This window comes from Drosophila navojoa, chromosome 3, assembly GCF_054131105.1.
Source record: "Drosophila navojoa isolate 15081-1374.11 chromosome 3, UAZ_NAV_1.0, whole genome shotgun sequence".
In the NCBI taxonomy this organism is placed as follows: domain Eukaryota; kingdom Metazoa; phylum Arthropoda; class Insecta; order Diptera; family Drosophilidae; genus Drosophila; species Drosophila navojoa.
In genome coordinates, this window is record NC_142891.1 from 8,510,042 (window position 1) to 8,530,671 (window position 20,630).

A 20,630-nucleotide genomic window follows, 5' to 3' on the forward strand; every position below is an offset into this window, starting at 1 on the left:
AGGCATTAACTGTTGTTGGAAATAAGTTCAATATAAGCTTTTAATATATATTAATATATTTATAAGCCATTGACAAATTTTTGGTAAAAATTGATTAAGTTGCGGTATTAGAATAAAACACTTGCTGAATAAAATATTTAAAAAATATAGATAAACAATAAATGGCTATGTAATTAATTCTATATACAGTTCCACAATATTGTGACAAAAATTACACAGGGTCGTGTCATCGTCAGTGCGATATTACGCTGGCAATTCGTGTTAATCGATTAATATATTACCAAAGGAGGTATTGTCACTAAGAGAGAGACAACTATAGCTGTTGCTGAACGTGGACCCGGATGTCGCTGGGTGCGAGTGAGACGGCTAGTAATTAATGTCTGTCGCACAGGGTCGCTATGCTTTCGATGAACAAGAATTTGCGACCAGATTTCGAAATTTTGACAGGAGAGGATAATTCCGACTTGGTCATAGAGAATCTAACAAGAAGGAGCTTTATAAAAGAGTTAAGCGACCACGGGATCTCTCTTTGATAGGCGCAACTATAATGGAAGGCATAAATGCAAAACATAACGCTCCGACAAATATATATATGTTTTAAAAACTGATTGTTATAAGCTAATAAACATTTATTATAAACAATTATTTAATAATAAAAAGAAATGGAAAATATATATTTAAATAGTTCACTGCTTAAAAATCTGTGCTGATAAGCTTAAAATACAGAAATAAATACAAAATATTAAAGATACTATCAAATTTCCAAGCAACTTTTATACAATTATCTAAGTAATGGAAATAAAGATAAACTTATATATTCTAATAAAGCGAACCGCTGCAATTTATTTAATAATTCAGCATTAAGTAGCGAGCAAGTTCGCTCGAGGACATTACGCAATGGAGTGCTGTGGATTGTGCTGGTGTTGGTGTTTGTTGCACTGCGAGTTGCTGCAACCGGAAATGAGTAAACAAGCGTCAAATAGTAAAAACACAACAACGACAACGCCGAGGACTGCAACGACAACTGCAACTGCAGCTCCAACAGGGCGCCAGACCAAGCACGGCGACAGTGTCCTTACGAAAAACATAAATAAATGAAACATTAAACAAAACTACGACGACGACGGCGAGGGCGACGGCGAGGGCGACGGCGAGGTCGAGGGCGACGACAACAATGGACAAAGGCCCTTGTGGAGTGCTGCAGCAGTGAAGTATCGTGGAGTGTGGCGCGTGCATAAGGACTTGAATGCGGACGCCAGCGCAAAGATGGCGAAAAATGAGCGAAGACAACAACCGGATATCCGGCAACTTTATAAGCAGCCAGCAGGCAGCGCCACAAAGGACAATCAGACAACGGCACAAGCAATGCGTACAGCCAACAGCGAACTCCAACCACCGCCACCATCGCCGCCACCGCCACCGACAACGTAGTTTATTTTAACTTTTGATTTCCGCCTCCTTTGGTATGCCGAGTACTCGCTGCAGCCAGCAGCTGCGCACCGCTGACCGGGCGACCTGGTCAGCTGCAAGCACACTCCTTCAGCACAGCGTTCAAGACGCCAGCAGACGAGCGACGGCATTTAAAATGAATTAAACTTGCGTTACTTCTCCACCTGAAATCTCCCAGTTCCTCAGCTCGTGCACCGGACCATATAATATGCAACATGGGGCGCTGTAAGCGAGCAGCACGCAATTCAATTTTCACAATGTCTCCGAATGTCAAATGCAAAGTGTATTATAGTAAGAAAAGCTTTCATATTGAATGCAATTAAATATTAAGTTAAATAAATACTTTGCCGAAATTAAATGAATAATAAAAAAATGTTTTAAATACATTTACTGATTTTTTTTTAAATTTATGATTCAATTAAATAAAATATTGTTCTTTATATATGAAATATAAAATATATATATATTCTTAAATTTAATAAATACTATACTAGAATTTGTAATTAAAACAAAATTAAATAGCGCATATATGACTATTATATATACATTTTATAACTTTATTGTTAAATTAAATTAAATTTGATTAAAAAAAATATATTAGACTACATTGTTTAATACAATAAACTAAAAATTATACCTTCTTAACTATTGTAATGTATATACAAAAAAAATACACTAATTGGCCTTAATAAATAACTATTGAAACTAAAAAATTATGAAATCAAAGCAGGCTTTGATCTCATTTACAATCAAAGTAGGCTTTGATTTCGTCTGCCCGAGATCCCATTTCATATGCCCAACCACAATTTCAAAATTCATTCAGTACACATTTCGGCTTAGCACAAACAACACTAAAAATATTTTTTAAAAAATTATAAAAAACACAAAAAAAAAGTAACATAAAATAAAAAATTAAAAAAAAAAACCTCAAACACAAAATATTTGACAGATCGACAAAAAAAAAAACGTTCTACACCTGTGTTTTGCAAAACGAAATATATATACTACTCTTTCTAGTTTAAGTGCAAAGTGTAACTTTTGATAATTTTATAAAAAATTGAAAAATCAAAAAAAAAAAATTGAAAAAAATCGTTGCTTAATAAAAAAAATTGTAAAATAACATAAAAGGCTAGAAAAAAGGCTATATATATATATATACTATATTCATATACGAATGGATGTAACAATATTTCTACATATGACAAGAAACAAATAAGTACCTTAACAATATTTTGATGAACGATATCTGATTTGGTTTCCGTGTGCTAAAACAATGATATCGGTTATACCCGGCTTGAAATACACAAAAATGGATTTTACGGACTGTAAGTGTAAGATGCAACCAATAAATATACCCATATATATTTGAAATATCAAATGTGGTCTCTCTCTCTCTCTCTCTCCCTTTTTAGTGACAATTCTATACACATACAAATTCAAAGAAGGCAACCGTGGATTTCGATTAGGACGATGGCGAGTTCGTTGCTTATCTCTAATCATCTCACATTTATGCAAGAGTTCTTGGCTGGGATTCATCTCGATCTCTACCTTCTTTATTCCAAGGCTTTTATGATTCAATATATGTTACACTGTCATCTGATTCACTTTACCGCTCAGTGGCATCTTTAGAAGGCGGAACTGGAAACGATTCCGATATAAATTTTTAGTTTGTGTTCGGATGGTGGAGTTATAAATTCTGGTATAAATTATATAACGTCTTTTGGCCCGCAAAAATGTGTTTGAATTTTATTATTTTGATTGGGTTTTGGATTCTTGGAATTGCCAAGGGTCTAAGCGAATGCAACCAATATTTGGTAGTAATTTGCAATCAAAGACACTGGGGGAAATTGGTGTTTCAGGTAATGCTTGTTTTGTGGGGCATTATATTATATCTAAAAGGCAAGCCAGAAATATTCGTGCAATGCCATTGAAATTTTATATATTTCGGTAGTTAAAAACATTTTATAACAATCGATTATTAGGTCTAAAAAGTGAATAGAGCTGGAAAATACACTCAAATGAACCTTTATAACGTTCTGAAATAGTCGTAAGACAAATTCACCGACAAGAATTGTTTAACAAATTATTTCCCATAGGCAAACAACTTCAGCGCTACAAGATAATTATAACATCCACCTTGTACTTAGTTTGACGTATATCCCAATCGAGCAGTTTCAACTAAACCACTCTCGGCTAACGAATCAATATAATATAATCATGCTACAATTTATTGAAATTCTCTCCACCCTTTTGATTGCTAAGCTTAAACACCCTGTACTCAGACATATGACTGTGAATTTCAACTACATATCAATTTACCCAAGACTTTTAAGAAATATATATTTATGTAAAGGCAGTACTGAGGCCGACTTCATTCACAATCCGTACACGGACGTAAACAGTACTCAATACAACATAAAAAATGCTACCTTCATATCTTTCGTTCGATAGTAGCCAATCGGTTGACAATAGTAGGGAATGTCTAGATAATCATGGCAGTGAATCTGCAAGTTCAATATTTACGGTGGAGCCATACATGTTACGGTAAATAAAAAGAAAACAGAAGTCTAATATTCTCTCTAATATTCTCTAATACATTCTTCATCAAATACCTAGCACTCAACTGCTAATATTGGACTACAAGCAGTTCAAGTCCGCGCGCACCATACAAAGGCATGCTCGCGGCTTCATCGTTCGTAAGAGAATCCAGAGACAACAGAAGTCGGCCACAGTTATTCAGAGAGCTTGGCGCCGCTGTGTGGCCAAGCGACATTTGATTCTCTTCGCACAGGAGCGCACTCAAGAGTCGATACAGATCATGTTCCACGATTCGTGTGTGAAGATACAGTGCTACTTCCGCGGTTGGTGGTCGCGCAAGTATGTTAACAATATGCTCTTCCTCAAGAATATGCAGCTGCAATGCTTGGAGGAGCTGATATATGCGTATGCCTTGAAGCTGCACACAATGTTGCGAACTGGACATTTACCGGGATATATTAGTTTGTGTGAGGAGCCGTGAGTAGCAGTTGATCGATACATACATCAAGTTATCGATATAAATTCGTGGGCATTTTTGCTTCTTTTAGGTACAGCTCAAAAATAGCTGACTTCCTAACGATATTGACCTATCGATTCTATAATCGATACGTGTGCAATAAATATATGGTAAAGAGATCCGATAGGGAGAAACATCGACGCGATTTCAAGGCTGCCGCTTTTACTACTGGTCTGCCATATATGGGCTTCAATCACAATAGTGCATGCAAGCACTGGGCGCCTCAATATGATATTGTGCCCAAGGAGTATGACAATCGTCAATACGATGTTCTACAGATCTTTTCGACACAGAGTCAAATGACCGAATTACAGAAACGGTTTCTGGAAAAAGAAAGGGGCAAGTGGAATTAACCAAACGTCATTTACTTTCTTTTCATTAACATTATTTCTCATCTAGCATTGAGGAAGAGCATTCGATCTGGTGAAAAGGAATCACTTTTCTGCCGAGATGTCGCAAATAGCATGCGATTCTGGCGCGCCTGTGATGTGTGCAAGCACAAGGTCACGGACAGCCTAATGGGTGATCAATTTAAGGTTTATCTATCGAATATCAAATTATTTTTGGAGCAAATGCAGTTTGTGGCCAACTGCAATTGCTCGCTGGATAAGAAACAGGCAGAGCTTCTAAAATGCAATCCGAAATCATATAGCAAACCAATTGTACCTACAAGCCAAAAGCGAGTACTTAAAGGAAGCTATCAAACCTTAATATCATAAAATATGGGCAGGATTATAGTTGCGCGAAACTAATGGATGTGATAAGCAGAAGAAATATGTAGAGTTTATTGACTTATGTTTACGCTTTAACAAATAAATTTTGCAGGCATATGAATGCTAAATTCACGGAAATTATGTTTATTTTTAAAATGTTTATTTAAACTGGGCTAACATAGTTACTTATATAAGATGTAAGTGAATATTAACACTCGCTATAGAGCTAAAGGAAGAAGAATTTTTCCTGAATAAAACTTAATATTGATAAATATATATAAATTATTTAGGTGACGTTTTATTATCAGAAGAGATAAAAATGATTCGAAATTTAAATTCCCCATTTGTGTACAAATAATAAATCTGGATTTTTTTGCCAGGCTCTGAGAGTATATCCCGTGCTTGGAGGATTCAACTAGATCACTTGGGATTGTTATTGTACCACAATTAATAATAAATAAAATAAGCTAAAAGTATAGTTAATATAGTTAATATTGCCCTTCTGAGAACTATGACAACCCCACTATCACATACTCTAATAATTTCCATGTACTCTCATAAACACTCTCATATAGTCTACTAAACATTTCACCTACATATCAGTTTACCCCAGAGTCCTCAGAAATATATACAACAATTTGAACACAGGCACGCACATTCCACTCACAATTCTCACACGATAATAAACAACAAACTGCACTCAATACTCAATACAATATATACAATATACATACATATATATAAACATGTTTCCAATGGCTGATTTAGGTCTACTTTCATATCACTCGGTTGACGGTCGCGAATTGGATGGCCAGAAGGACAACTGCAGCCCTAAAACCGACTCTTCAGGCTCCCGTTTTCCCATGCAGGAACATATGTTACGGTAAATAAATAAATCAAATCAAATCATATGCAACTCTCAATTAATTGCTCACTAAATATTTAGCACTCATCTGCTATTGCTAGACTACAAACAGTTCAGGTCCGCGCGCACCATTCAAAGACATGTTCGTGGCTTCATCGTTCGCCAGAGACGGCAGAGAGAAGTGAAAGCAGTCATAGTTATTCAGAGAGTCTGGCGCCGATGTGTGGCCAAGCGACATCTGATTCTCTTCGCACAGCAGCGCACGCAAGATGCCGTACAGCTGATGTACTACAATGCATCCCTGAAGATTCAGGCCTTCTTCCGCGGCTGGTGGTCGCGCAAGCATATCAATAACATGCTCTTCCTCAAGAACATGCAATTGCAGTACGTGGAGGAGCTGCTGAACTCGTTTGCCCTAAAGTTGCACACGATGATGCGAACTGGGCATCTGCCGGGATATGTTAGTTTGTGTGTGGAGCCGTAAGTATTAGTTGATCGATATACATCAAGTTATCGATGTTAATCGCAGTGTTTCACTTTCTTCTTTCAGGAGCAGCTCAAAGGTAAAGGACCTCTTGATGACATTGACCTATCGATTCTATAATCGATATGTGTGCAATAAATATTTGACCAGCAAGAAAGCTAAAGATAAATATTGCCGAGAATTCTTGGATGCCGCTTATTACACTTGGCTACCATATGTGGGCTTCAATCACGACGGCAAGTGCAAAAAATGGGCGAATAATTACGATATAGTGCCCAAATTATATGCACTGCGGCAGTACGACGTGGCCCAGGTCTTTATGTCGCAGGCTCTACTAACAAGTTTTCAAAAGAAACAGATGCTGGCCAAAGAGAAGGGCAAGTATAGAATCCATAATTGTGAATCTTCTTGTTTAAAATTTTAATTTCATTTTCTTTATTTGCATTTCTTGTCCAGAGCTGAGAAAATCTGTTCGCTTTACTATGACAGATTATAGATTCTGCAGAGATGTTGCCAATAGCATGAAATATTGGCGCACCTGCAAAGTGTGCAAGGATAAGGTGACGGACAGCCTAATGGGCGACCAGTTCGAGGAGTACCTAAACGACGTCAAGCACCACTTGGAGTCGATGCATTTTGGGGCCAGTTGCGACTGCACGCGTGACAAGAACCAACAAGACCATCTAAAATGTATATCACCATCATCCGAACCTAATCTGCCCCGCAACAGCAAATACATAAGTGTGGGCACTTCAAATATCAGCATTAATAAATTCCCGAATTTAGGCAGTTCGAAAACCAATCTAGATATATGATATATATATGAAGGAAAATGTATTTAGTATAAAAATAAAGATCATGTGATTACTGTGATTACAATATTCATGTTTGTTGAATGGTGGATGGAGAGGAAATATAGGATAACTCAGTTGTATTCTTGTCTTCGATTATTTCAATTTGGGACATTTAATTAAGGTGAATAAATTATGTGGCCAGCTCGAATTATATTCGTGATGAGCGATTGTAGTGCATATATTTATATATATAAATATTATATTTATATTATATATATTGTAGTTCTATCTATAGATAAAACTGCTTTAGTAATAGGGGATGGACAGGGCTGTCCCATAAAGTTGCCCCACGTTGCAACTGGATCTAGCTACATATATCATAATCTCTTTATCTAGCATGACTGTTTCAACTTTAACGAAATCAAATGTGTATATCTATTTTTTCAAACAGCTAAATTTGGTGATCAAAGTAGTCTGAGATTTCGACTTCAAGGCATTTCATTCGATATGCCCGTAGAGAGTTTCTATATTCAGTCAGTACACTTTTATAACAGCAACAAGCAACATCCAAATTCAATCAAATAAACACATACAAAAAATTCCATAAAAATCACAAGAAAAAAAAAGAAGAAAAATATCAAAGAAGTTTTACAGCATTTAAAAGCACAGAAAATACAACAAAAACTAAGCAAAAAACAATTCAACATTTTGATTCTCGTTAATTTTAAGCATAAAGTGTAATTTTTTTTATAGTTTTTTTTATAGTTTTTTTATAGTTTTTTTTATATTTTTTTATATAATAAATACAAAGCTCACATTGGACAACATGCGCCAGAAAAATACTATACAAATTTCTAAGACATACAGCAACAGAGACAAGTACAAAGAAACGCTTACACTTGATGTGGATATATTGAATAAACGCATATACACGTACATTGCTGGGTATTCTAGGGCTGTAAGTGAAACATTGAGTATAAAAATTGGAAATACAATTAACTCGGCCTAATTATATAGAAGCACACACTCACATGCGCCAGACCTAACAATTAACACATAAACTTAAATGAAACGCAACTTCACACTCAAAATCGACTTTCTTGAGATTGACTACCTTACAAGACACCTAAAGCACAGTAAGTAAGTAATATATGATACATGTATATAACCTAATAATTAATAATTATTTTTTGTTATAGTTTTACATACGAATAAACACCGACTCATCGCATTTATATAGAAGCAACAAAAGAGATCAAGGACCTTTACACAAGACATTTATATGGCTGCAAGTTTAATATAGAATATATGAACCTATGTATATATTAACAGTTATTCGCATTTCCAGCTTTAGAGACAATGGCACACACTTCATGGAGCCAAAGCACTTCGGTAGGAATGCCAACACCATTTTCAAATCTTAGGCATTAGATAGATGTGTATATATTTGATCAAAATAAATCTAAATTGTCAGTGTACACTTAATACATATTTTGTTTTTTTACTGTGGGGAAATATTTTTTTAAAGTAATTATTATTAATTAAATTTCATCATATAAAAAAGAATTTCTTAAATTGATTCTGGGTATATAATATTTTTTTTTTTTTTGTATCTGCGGTAGCTTTACATGAAATTCTCTTAGTCGTGGCTCACATAATCAACAAACACATACATACATAAGCACACCCATAAATGAGTTCAATCAATATTGGCAGCAAATTAAATTTAATGATATTTGTTACTTGCAGCCAAAGTCAAGTAGAAAAGAGCTGCGCAATTGGCAACTCGGGTAAATATTTGCCGATTGACGCTAATGAACTTGAGCATACAAACACACAGAAAGAGAGAGAGAGGGAGAGAGGGAGAGGTTCTTGAAAGCAGCAGCAGCTGCTGCTCAAAAGAAAGCTCGATTCGCTGCTTTGATTAAAGAGTTTTGTACAAAAATTTCCTGACTTACAGACTTTTTGCTTTTTCTTCTCTTTTTTCCAGCCTTTTATTTTCCCACAGCGAAATGGACGAGCAAAACGTGTTTACACAAAGAATTTTTCGCTATTGATTGTGTGATTGCAATATGTGTGTGTGTGTGTGTATGTGTGTGTGTGTGTGTAGTTACACATATGCAAGCCCATTGCTGAAGAAGCACGTTTGGTTTGCCATTGTGGGCACCCAAAAGTCAATATCACTTCTTTGATTCGATACTCAACGGATACTCTACTCGAAGGGGGTACTAGAAGTCTATCCTTAAGTTTGTTTAAAGACAATTTCCTATTTATATTACAAAACAAAACATTCCCGATCTAGACATTCTCATTGGGTCAAGGGTTTACTTGTATTTCGTTAGAGTATTTCGATGTCATCTAACTTGAGACTAACTCTTATTTTTCTTTATTTATTTCACATCGTTATTTGCAGTGATTCACTTGAGTTTGTGCTCTGAGTGGGCTACTTGTCGAAAATCTGAGAAAGACTGAAAGAGAGTGTGTGTGAGAGAGAGAGATGGTGACAGTGAAATTATCTCTGTGAGCTCTTTTGTATTTGAAGTATCAAGTGTGGCTATAGAAAATAATCTAGCAGGCTTTGCTATCTAAACTTTCGATATTTAGCTGCCTGATAATGGATTTATTTGGTTTGCTTTTGCACAGAGCTCAAACAAGAACTAACATATATGAGAATTACAAGTGCAAAATTAACAAAAACTAATAAATAAAATTTTTGAACAGTTTTATATAAAACGTTAAAGCAGAAAGCAATATAATTTTTCTTAGCTATAAGTAAAATATGTAAAACTTGAATTTAAAAAGCTTTTTATATAAAATGAGTATGGCAAAGAGAAAATACATTTTTATGATTTATAGATCACTTTTTTTTATATTTTTAAATTTATTTATTTTTTTTTTTTTTTAATATTTTATAAATAATAAATTAAATTGTATTTCAAAAGTGAATATATAATCGAATAATAATAAAAAAAATAAAAATAAATATATATATAAATGCAAGTTATTAATGTTGAAATAAATATAATTGTATATACTCAAACTAATAAATAAATAAATAAACTAAAATAAAATTTAAATGAATTTAATTGAGGATAATTTATAAGAGAAATAAAAAATACAATTAGTAAAAAGCAAATAATTTATTTGCTCAGGTATTATCACATGCCTTAAGGCTTTCGATGTACCGCTGGAATATAGAATTTGCTTCATTTATTATATTTTTTATAAATTTATTATGAAATAATATATGTCGGAGATGATAGTATTGCTCGAATAGAATATCTTATCGATATGTCGGTTCATGCATAGTATTGGGTAATATTGGTTAAGTGAGATATTAGTCAACACTAATATCGAGTGTGGTCCTGATGAGGTTGCCAGTTGGTTGCGATAGAAGTAATCAAACGGGCTATCGAAAAATCGGAGAGTTGATTAGCAAGAGGAATAAGGGCAACAGTGCAGGAACACGCTGCACTCCAAAACATAAAATTATACGACATATATGTAGATATAATACAAAATATCACTACTCAAATTCAAGTTTCTACTGCCGAACAGGATGTATAATAAGCTTAAATTCATCTGCTATTGCATGATTTTCTATATTTAGACGTTTTTGATAGCCATGAAGCATTAAAATGCCAGTCATGCTTAGCATGTATGTGTGCGTATGTGTGTATGTGTGCTATACTGGCATTAAATAGAAACAGAATTAACCCAAATATGCAAATAAATTTGCCAGCAAGGCAAACAACAACAACAACAACGGCAACAACAATAGAGCTACACATTAACTTCCGCAGCTCATTAAGTGGCTGTCAGTTTAAGATAGTGTGAGGCTGCCAGAGCGAGAGAGAGAGAGAGAGAGGGAGAGGGAGAAAGGGAGATGGGACTACAGCAAACTAAGAGGGAAAGGGAAAGTAGAATAGGGCAAATACTTGTATATAAAAAATTTATGCGACGCCAACTGGACGACAGCACACACACACAAACACACAGACACACACACACACACATACACACAGACACACACACACACAGGCACACTCATACAACTGCAAATCAGGAGCTCGCCAGACAGGCGAAAAGTTTGCTGGCTCTCACAGCAAATAAAACATTTGGCCCCATGTAAATTATGAGGGCCACAAAGCGAAAACCCCAAAACCTCGCGCTTGGAATACGTAAATTAGCAACAACGAAAAATATACAAAAATAAGGAAAGCAAAAAGAAAAAAAAAAGAAAAATACAGAAAAATAATAAAAATATCAGCGCGCCAGAGGTCAACTGTGGGTGAGCAGCATCAGCAGGAATGTCAGGGCGCGTCCGTGTTCCTGCCCTCTCCTGCTCTGACTTGCCACGCCTACTGCTCGCGCTCAATATAAAGGCTAAGCGAAAATGTCGACACATTAAATGAAAACGACGGAATTTTTACTTGCACTGAATTGTTGGCTTACAAAATGGCAATCGGCTTTCAATGGCCGACTATCAGATACCCTGTAATTAGCACTGTATTACTTTGCCTTTTAACTGAAAAATGTTTTATAATTTGTTATTTATGATAATTTATTATAATTCTAATAGATTAAAGTATAGTATCTGAGGAGTGTAAATAATTTACTGACATTGTTTTTTTTTACTGCATAGGAATATAAAATAATAAATATTTTAGTTTTATAATATTTACCTAATAAAAAAAATTGTTTAAATTAATTAAACAGAAACTTTAACTCCTATTCTATTTAAACTTTTATGCTGGTTAATCGCAATTAATTGCAAACCATTTTTTGTTTTCTTTCAATTCCAGTATACTCCATTTCCCAATGTCAACAGAGCAGAAGAAAAACTGAATATAAGAAAAAAAAAAAACCTGCACGCATCCTTGGCCTCCAGTTTAATTAGGCCGTCTGCCTCTGTTTTGGCCTATATATAGGGAAAAATGCCTTAAAAAATGTTCATTTAATGCCAATGCCCTCGCTTCCCCAGGTTAAAGGTCGGTTTTTTTTTTGTGGGTCCAATTTACGTTTTGGTTTGGGTGTGGCCAAAATAATTAGTGGCCATTTTGTGGGCGTTGCTGTTTAATGAAATTTTAATAGGGCTTTAATTGAAATTCAGCACGAGACTCAAATTCAGAGTTGCAGCAGTGAGCAAGAAACAAAAATTTCAAATGATTTATGCTGCCTATAGTGATATAGCTGGTAAAGAGTGAAAGCTAGTTAGATAGATAGATCTATAGATATATAGATAGATAGAATGGTAGATGGATAGAAAGTGGAGAGATAGATAGATAGTGGATTGCAAATAGTAGATAGAGCTAACTAAAGAGTAGATAATAACTTTAATCAAGTTTTGTTAATACAGCAAAGTCAAAGATTTAGTAAAACTCAAATAAAACTTCAAAGAAAAATATCACTTTAAGAATCAGTTTCAAAACTGCTTTGCATTTAATATTCGCCTTTGGTTTGCTCCACTTTCCACTAACATTGAATAAATATTCGTTCGTCTTCAATTCATGGTGAAATCAAATATTTTTGTCGTAGCTTTAGGCCAACTTCAGCAAATGGGAATTTAATTAATATTTTAAACGAACTCTTTATTATCAAATTATTTGATTGTGCTTTTGAGAGGTAAAAACGAAAATGCCTGAGGCGCAAAATGCTTAGAAGATATTTTTAGAAATAGAATTTAATAAATGTACGTATTGTTAGGGAAATCTCTTGGATTCAAATTGAAAATGAGCAAATTTATTTTATAAAGAATGTGCAAGGAATGGCATTTAATTTTATGTCATTTTTAAAAGTGAGTAATAGGTAAGATGAAATGGAAATATATACATACATATGTATACATATACATATTTATACATATAAATTCTAAATATATTTGAGATAGTAAAAATATTATGTATAGAGGAAAGGAAGAAACATGAATAAATAATTATTTTATTTATTTATTGTTACCATTCAACAATTTTTGTTAAGCCAGAGCGGCAAAGGCCTTCAGGTATATGAATAAATTAAAAATTGTATTTCATTGAAGATGAAAAATTTAATATTAATATAGGATCCAGTTTTTACTAAAATTTAAAATGGGAAACATTTTTTTTAATAAATTGAAAATAGATATATATTTAAAAAATTTAGTGAAATAAGTAAAACACAAATTTACGATCTAAGATTCATTAAAATAATAATTTTAATTTAAATAATAATTTTAATTAAAATTATAATTTTAAGTTTTTAATATGAAAGATACGATTTTTGCTTCAGGTATGTAGATTAGTCTAAATTAAAGAAAATGTGTGTAAATTTCTTAAGACATATTTATAATATATGCGTAAACTTTAGTTCAAAATTGTTATTCAAACTCTTTGAAAATATGACTCCTAGCAATAAACTAATGAGCTCTGCCCTTCTATATACCACTCCATTATACATGGATAACAAGAGTATAGACTTTTTTTAAAAGTTCTTACATATCTAATGCATAATTAATCGTGTCTATAGTATAGTCTTTAAATTATTCAATCACTTACTTGACTGCATCTTTAGAATTCGGTGCAAAGAATCTTTGAGTAATTAAAATCGAATTCTTGTTGCTGTGTTGGCATTCGTTTAATTTACCGTTCTTGTTGCACATTCCTTGTGGCTGCACACAAAGTCACTCGCGGCACACACACACACACACGCCCGTATGCGCACACAATCATACAGTTACTCACACACACACACACACGCAGAACCGACAATAATTAAACACACGCGTCGCGTAATGACAAAACAGAGCGCTTAACGAAATGTCGAACGCAGCTGCCGAAATTTATGGAAAAGGAACTGCAGTTACAGCAGCAGCAAAAGAAGAGGGAGAACAAGAAAGAGTAGAAGATGAAGCCGTCGCCTGTGCCTTGGATTCAGTTTCGTTAGTTTCAGTTTCACACAGTAATTATTATTGTTGTTGCTTTTGCGTATATTTTGTTGCTGCTGTTGTTGTTGCTGTTGGTTTCGACGGCTTCGTGTGCCGCGCTGCTATTGCCTGATGTTGCCCGCTTGGGGCAGAGATCCAGTTCGTAGCGCGTTATCAATGGAACTGCTCAACTGCTGATTTTTCTCGTCATCGTCGCTAGCATCGCCCCAGAAAGTACGTTTATGTTTTTTCCACTCGCGATTCGTCGTCACGATGCTCTCTCGGCCATTCGGCTCGGCGTCGTGCGGTCGTCGTGGCTTTTGGGCGGGTGAGTAGAACTTAACGAAAGGAGTGTCGTTGTCGTTTGGGAATTATACTTTTCGCACTGTAAACGAAAGATAAAGAGAGCGCGAGAGTGAGAGAGTAGAGAGTGCATTAGATAAGGGAAATTTTAACAGCAAAAATGGTCCACTGTTAATGTTGTTCATGTGTCAGTTACGTTGGGTGCTAATTTGAATATAATGATTCAATTATAGTATATTAAACAAAGAATAATTTTTATTATGTAATATTTAAAACTTTTTTTTGTAAAATTAAATGGCATTGGACTTTCTATGCAACAGGAATTTAATTAAAATAAAAAATATATACAAAAATGAAATAGTTTAATTTAACTATAATTACTAACCACAAAAAGGGATTACAAAAATGTTAAAACATAAGATTTGTATCAATAATATTTATTTTAATTATTAAATGAACTAGTATTACGGATTTAATGAAAACATAATTTTTTTAAAATAAATATAGCCCAATGTGAATAAATGAAAATGCTTTTCCAATTAATGGAATTGCTTTTCCTATATTAAACCATCAACAAATAATTAATGCTAATAATAATATGCATTGGATATAATAATAATAATATATATTTAAAAGTTGTATATGACTAAGTGAGTTCGTCATGTTAACATAACAGACATTTCGCAGTCTTCAACTGTCCCAAAATGAAATACTGGTAAATTATTTGGTCTTTTAGCAGAGTCTCTAGGAGGAATTTTTTGTTTTCTAAATGCCCAGCGTTTTTTTTTTTTTTTTCATGTTAACTGATATGTTGTCAATGAACTAACAGAATATAAAATTATATTAACAGGATTAATGAATTATTATTTGTTAAATACAGCAAATAATTAGGTAATACGATAATATAAATAACGTTATATTAAAAAAAAAAACATATTTTTGCAGTAATATGTAATTATAATATTAATTCAGGTAATGCCTTAAATCCATATAAATACTTGACATCAATTATAAGTGTTATTTTATATTATTAATCACAATATTTTTAAAGTTGTTTCCACTTATTTAAAAACGCATTTAACGACTTCATATAATGCCAAAAAATCAACTTTAATATGCTTAATACAATTATGAGAAGCTCTAAGAGGGGGGAGCAATACAAACATACATATACATATATATTGGGCAATTTCCCACCTTCACAGCTTGCATACAAATTAAAGCATAATTTATAAGTGTATGTGTTTATGAGCACGTGTGTGTGTGTGGCTTGTGCACGTGAGTTTGGATGAGATATTCCCGTATTTTAACCTGACGACTGTCATAAAAATTGTGTTTTTATTGTCGACTCGACGCCAAAGCCGCCAAATGAAAAATGCATTTTGAATAGCCTGCTTTGACGCCTGTTGAATGAGCGGCTTAGCGGGGACAGTGTTGACGGGCGGAGTGGGGGCGTGGAGGGGGTAGCCTGTAGGTGTTTGCTTAAATTAGTTGAACGCACGTGTGTGTGCATTTTTAAGTTGTTTTGCTGCGGCAAATGGAAAACTTCTCCCGCCCGCCTCAATTTCCTATAAGTCAATTGAAATTTATTACGCACACACGCACACATTGACTTCTGCCACGCCCCTTTAGCTACAATATCTACTTAGCTGCCCCACCTGCTCTTGCGTACATGTTGTTTCCCCATAATAATTTACAAAGCATTTTACGCTTCGCTTCGCCTGCCATCTGCATTAGCCGCAAAGTCAGTTAGCCAAAGCACATTGGGGCAGTGCGGCACGGTAGGCGAGGTGGGGTGGTGGGGGTGGAGTGGCAGGGGTGCGGTGAATGTCTGCATTATGTAAATACATAAAAAGTCAACGCGTCCCTGATCTATGGCCCATTCACTCGGGCTGCTCCACTAAGCGACTCCTGAGCCAGCTTGACTAATGGCCCAATATGATGGACAACAACATTTCTTGTATATCAAGGCTTTTATTCTTTTGATAACTGCGGAGTCATAGATCTAAGACCTGACATCAAGATTTGAGAAGGATATTCTAATATGAATACGAATTAAGTGCTTTAAATAATTAAACTTAAATCTTAGGCAAAGTGGATATTCTAATAGGAATATATAATAAACATATATTTCTATATTAATTTCATAATCATATAAACCTGTCTAGGCACTTAATTTATACAAAAAAGTTCAATAAGACTTGAATCTAATTGGAGCAAGTCGATATAAATTCCTACATACATAAATACACATAAATAAACATATGTATTTAGTTGTGACATTTATCTTCCAGCAAAAAATAAGCCATTCAGCTAGAACTTATTTATGTGCTCGTCTCTGAGGCGACACAAAAACAATTTCGAACTCATAAGAAAAGCAATGCATCATTTTTATGCCGAAAAGTTTACAACAGCCGCAGTCGCAGTCGCAGTCGCAGCCACAGCCGATTAATGTGCCCAGAGGCCGTAAGAGAGTGCGAGCGCGAGCGAGATAGAGATAGTGAGAGAGGCGCACTCAGTTAGAGTTGGCACGCACACACACACACCGATAGAGCTTACAACAGAGAGCACCCCAAAGGATATTAACAATAATCTAACCAAATTAACCCAAAGCACTAAAGTGTAAGTGACATTAAGTTAATTTTCGAGCTGAAGGCGAGAGACCAGAGCAGAAACAGCGTGAGAAATAAGAGCGAGAGAGCACAACAGCGAACAGAGCATAGGAATAAAAAAAAGTTGGGGTTTTATTTCACTTGCTGTTGTTGCTGCTGTTGTTGGCTGTTGGCTGCAACTGTGCAAAATTTCCCACGAGATCAATCAGCCACAGGCACAGCAGCAGCGGCAGCAGCAGCTTGACTCTGTCCGCCATCTTTGTTGTTGTTGTTGTTGTTTTCATTGTTGTTATTGCTGTTGCCGTTATTACTACTTTTTGCAACTTTTTTCTTTTCTTTTGTATAACTTGGCCGAACGTCTGCTTTTATTTCTTTTTCTCCTTTTTTGTTGTTGTTGTTTGTGTGTGCTTTGTCTATGCTGCTCATAGAGCGGCAGCTTTTTTGCTGTTGCTCAGCTCTACGCTTTGGTGCTTTTCGTTGGCTCTTTTTGTTTTACACCTTTTGGCATTGGCCTTTCGCAGCGCGAGCGAGCGCAGCTAATGAAGCGTCGTTGATGATGCCATGGCGGCCAGACCTGGCAGCGGTGGGCGGGGGCAGAGGGCAAATAGGTTTTATTCAGTGGCGTGTGGCTTTAGACGGTGTCAAAAAAAAGGGGGTGGCCAGCGTGGGTTAGTATCTACCTGCACCTGCACAGCTCTTGGGGCTGCGCAAAGTGAGTTGAGAAATTCTGCGGCAAGCAAAAATATGAAACAAGAGAGTCATGCAAGGCAAAGTAAGTAAACCACGAAAAAAAAAGAGCTCAATAGCTTAAAAGCCTTTTAAAATGCAAAGCTTATTGGGTAAAGTTTTTACTTAGCATATTTTGATATTTTATTGAAAAATTCAAACCGGTCGATAAGCAAAGTTCCCCCTTAAATGAATTACAAATGCCGCCCATGTTTGTTTTAAGAAAAGCTTCTCTTCTAATAACAACTGTCTCACTCTAACACTCGTATGCTTAGGCAGTGAATGTGGATCAAGTTCAACTGAGCGCCTTTTACTTATACATATATATGTATGCTTATATGTGAATGTATGCGTGTAAAAAATCTTTTAACACAACAATAAAGTGTACAAGATGATACCTTTTACTTTATGCAACTCCATAAGATTAGTTCGCTAACAAAATTTTATAACATTGTTAAATAACAAATAACTACATTTGAGTGAAACGCAAAAAAATTCCAAAATGCGCACACACACACGCCTTAGTTACTGCAGCACTTGCATAAAGAAACAACAACAATATATCTCTCACTCGCTCACACTATTATTTGCGCAATGCTGAGCGAAAAACGCGTTGCAAGTTGCTGCAGTTGCTTTGCAAGCAAATATAAATATTTATTAAAATATGAAATAAGTGAAGTCAGGATTACACAAACACACTTTTATGCAATAAAAATAAACAAATAATATTTAATTAACACAAATATGTAAATATGTATATCACGCGCGAATGACCGTGCAATCTAGTGAGCGAACGCACACAACCTAAATCGTCGCTCAATTTTTGTAGGCTACAGTGAACGAATCGCTCTTACGCTGACTCACATTAACAGTGCTCTCACCATGCGAGCTGCTGAGCTAAGAATAACGGGATCAAAAGCATTCGTTAACGCACATAGAGAGTAAATTATGATCCACAAGTCTCTCACAGTAGAAATTATATTCCACGCTCATTCCATGCTCTCCTTATGGAATAGTCTTGGTCTCTTTTGCTCTGCAGCAGATCGTTGTGTCTGTAATTACTGCTTACTTATTCTCTGCCTGCATGCAACATATGGGGGAGAGAGACAGAGATATAAATTCATTATTTATGAGCGACATTCTAATATTATAAAGAGCAAACTGAATTAAGAGTTAAATCAAATAAAATACATTTATATTTTCAAAAATTTATTTATAATTGCACGGCAAATACTCAAATTCATTAAAATATATAATTAATATTATTTTGCAAATCATTATATCCCTCTTTCTTATATTTGGCCGACGCCTCTGCTCGCATTAACCGAAACTAAACAGCAGTTTCACTAAAAATAATTATATATAAAAACTGTCATCAGAAAACTTCTGGCGTTCATCTCATTAGAAGCGAAACACTTCAAGGCTAACAACAACAACAACCTACATTAGAGAGAGAGAGTGAAAAAACGTAACAACAACTTGTCACTAATTGTTCTGTGCGTGTGTGCGTAAGAGAGTGTGCGCGTCTGTTGGTGTGTGCGTCTGTTTGTGTGTGTGTGTTACTAAATACTTCCCCTGTACAACGCTGGCCACTCGACAATGCCACTTGATTGATTAATGGCTGTCAATGTCAGCGGAGGTGACAAGTGGCCAACAAGTCAGAGCGAGATAGGGCAAAAGAGTGAGAGGGGGGGAGAGAGGGGAGTACAAGGAATAACTCGAGTTGGACTAAATGATGTGCCAAATTGGACAGCCCCGGCTGCAGACAGACGCTGGGCCGTTACAATGTGCCAAAAAGTATGCAATAAAATGTCAAAATGCCACACGGCAAATGACAGGAAAATTGTTGCCAGTTTTTCCTTATATATATATATATTTTTTTTTTTGCAGCTACAATCATTTTTTTCCCCGTTCTGCGGAAACATTTAATTTTCAGCCTCAGCCGGAGGGCAGTGGAAAGGAGACGAGCTGTCCCTGTCAGCAGTAGGCGTGGCATTTGATGGCTATTTGGCCATTTGGGCTAGTTTGGTAGCCACAGCTGTGCACAGGTAAGAGTTGAGTTTCTTGCACAACTTGCACTTCCGTCTACTTTTGCATATCCGTTGCAAAAAGAAAAGCGCAGCAGCAGCGCCAGCAAATGGAACTGAAGGCAAACGTTGTAAGAAGCCGAAAATGGACTCCATTGCGGATATCCGCAAAGCAATTTTAATGCAATTTTTATGCGCTCGTTTTGGCTTCCTATTTGCTCTTGCTACAATATTTTTTATTAGTTTCTTTTTATTTTTATACGATGGTTATTTTATTTTATTTCATTTTTCTTCTTTTTTTCATCCCGCAGTTTGCTGCAGGAAATGTGCCCGAGTGTGTCCTGTCCGAGCGGATGTGAGAGGTAACAGCTAACTACAGTGGACGCTCGAGCAGTTGAACAGGCTGAAAGCGGACATAACAGTGTTAGAAATATGTATATATTCTAGCTCAATATACAGTGGCCAACGGAAAAAAAAATATATATGTATATAAAACTAGAAAAAAAAAATTAAAACTACAAAATTCTTTTATAAGAGAAAAAGTAAGAAAAAGTATCTTATAAATTTGTTGAATATTTAAAAGTAATTAAAAAAAAAAAATTAAAAATAAAAGAATTATAAAAAATTATTAAAATTTTATGATTTTATTTTATGCCAGTTGTAGGATATTAACTAATAAATAAATTACAACTATAAAAGAT

The 20,630-nt window shown here is 35.1% G+C and overlaps 3 protein-coding genes and 2 long non-coding RNA genes across 7 annotated transcripts in view; 4 read left to right on the forward strand and 1 right to left on the reverse strand.

Moving 5' to 3' along the window:
- Positions 1 to 14,464, reverse strand: part of beat-Ib (beaten path Ib) — an 86,837-nt gene extending 72,373 nt beyond the window's left edge. The window contains exon 1 of one of the 2 annotated variants that reach the window (XM_089257527.1): positions 13,894 to 14,464. The gene's annotated coding sequence lies outside the window, so the exon portion shown is untranslated. Of the gene's footprint in view, positions 1 to 13,889 lie in introns of both variants that reach the window. The other variant, XM_030387277.2, reaches the window with a different exon arrangement.
- LOC149091683 (uncharacterized) lies at positions 2,232 to 3,183 on the forward strand. Its single transcript, XR_016196420.1, has 2 exons — positions 2,232 to 2,774; positions 2,862 to 3,183. It is a non-coding gene; the product is annotated as an uncharacterized LOC149091683 (long non-coding RNA).
- Positions 3,767 to 5,355, forward strand: LOC115563778 (uncharacterized). The gene is made up of 4 exons (XM_030387278.2): positions 3,767 to 3,993; positions 4,066 to 4,464; positions 4,536 to 4,843; positions 4,904 to 5,355. The coding sequence occupies exons 1-4, from the start codon at positions 3,872 to 3,874 to the stop codon at positions 5,221 to 5,223; spliced, it is 1,149 nt and encodes a 382-aa protein (XP_030243138.1). The 5' UTR covers positions 3,767 to 3,871; the 3' UTR covers positions 5,224 to 5,355.
- LOC115563779 (uncharacterized) lies at positions 5,849 to 7,445 on the forward strand. The gene is made up of 4 exons (XM_089257910.1): positions 5,849 to 6,100; positions 6,164 to 6,562; positions 6,633 to 6,943; positions 7,023 to 7,445. Exons 1-4 carry the CDS (start codon positions 5,964 to 5,966, stop codon positions 7,379 to 7,381), a joined length of 1,206 nt encoding a protein of 401 aa, XP_089114036.1. The 5' UTR covers positions 5,849 to 5,963; the 3' UTR covers positions 7,382 to 7,445.
- LOC149091684 (uncharacterized) lies at positions 7,843 to 8,847 on the forward strand. 2 transcript variants are annotated; one of them, XR_016196583.1, is made up of 4 exons: positions 7,843 to 8,318; positions 8,378 to 8,500; positions 8,560 to 8,648; positions 8,709 to 8,847. It is a non-coding gene; the product is annotated as an uncharacterized LOC149091684 (long non-coding RNA). The 2 variants fall into 2 exon arrangements; XR_016196584.1 differs by having other exon boundaries at positions 8,378 to 8,496.
- Positions 14,465 to 20,630: the final 6,166 nt, after the last annotated feature.

What these genes read in the sequence shown, in the direction of transcription:
- LOC115563778 (XM_030387278.2), top strand. Translation starts at nt 3,872, where the DNA reads ATGCTACCTTCATATCTTTCGTTCGATAGTAGCCAATCGGTTGACAAT. An exon ending in GTGGAGCCATACATGTTACG is followed by an intron (nt 3,994 to 4,065) that starts GTAAATAAAAAG and finishes TCAAATACCTAG; the next exon opens with CACTCAACTGCTAATATTGG. An exon ending in GTTTCTGGAAAAAGAAAGGG is followed by an intron (nt 4,844 to 4,903) that starts GCAAGTGGAATT and finishes TTTCTCATCTAG; the next exon opens with CATTGAGGAAGAGCATTCGA.
- LOC115563779 (XM_089257910.1), top strand. Translation starts at nt 5,964, where the DNA reads ATGTTTCCAATGGCTGATTTAGGTCTACTTTCATATCACTCGGTTGAC. An exon ending in GTTAGTTTGTGTGTGGAGCC is followed by an intron (nt 6,563 to 6,632) that starts GTAAGTATTAGT and finishes TTCTTCTTTCAG; the next exon opens with GAGCAGCTCAAAGGTAAAGG. An exon ending in GATGCTGGCCAAAGAGAAGG is followed by an intron (nt 6,944 to 7,022) that starts GCAAGTATAGAA and finishes TTTCTTGTCCAG; the next exon opens with AGCTGAGAAAATCTGTTCGC.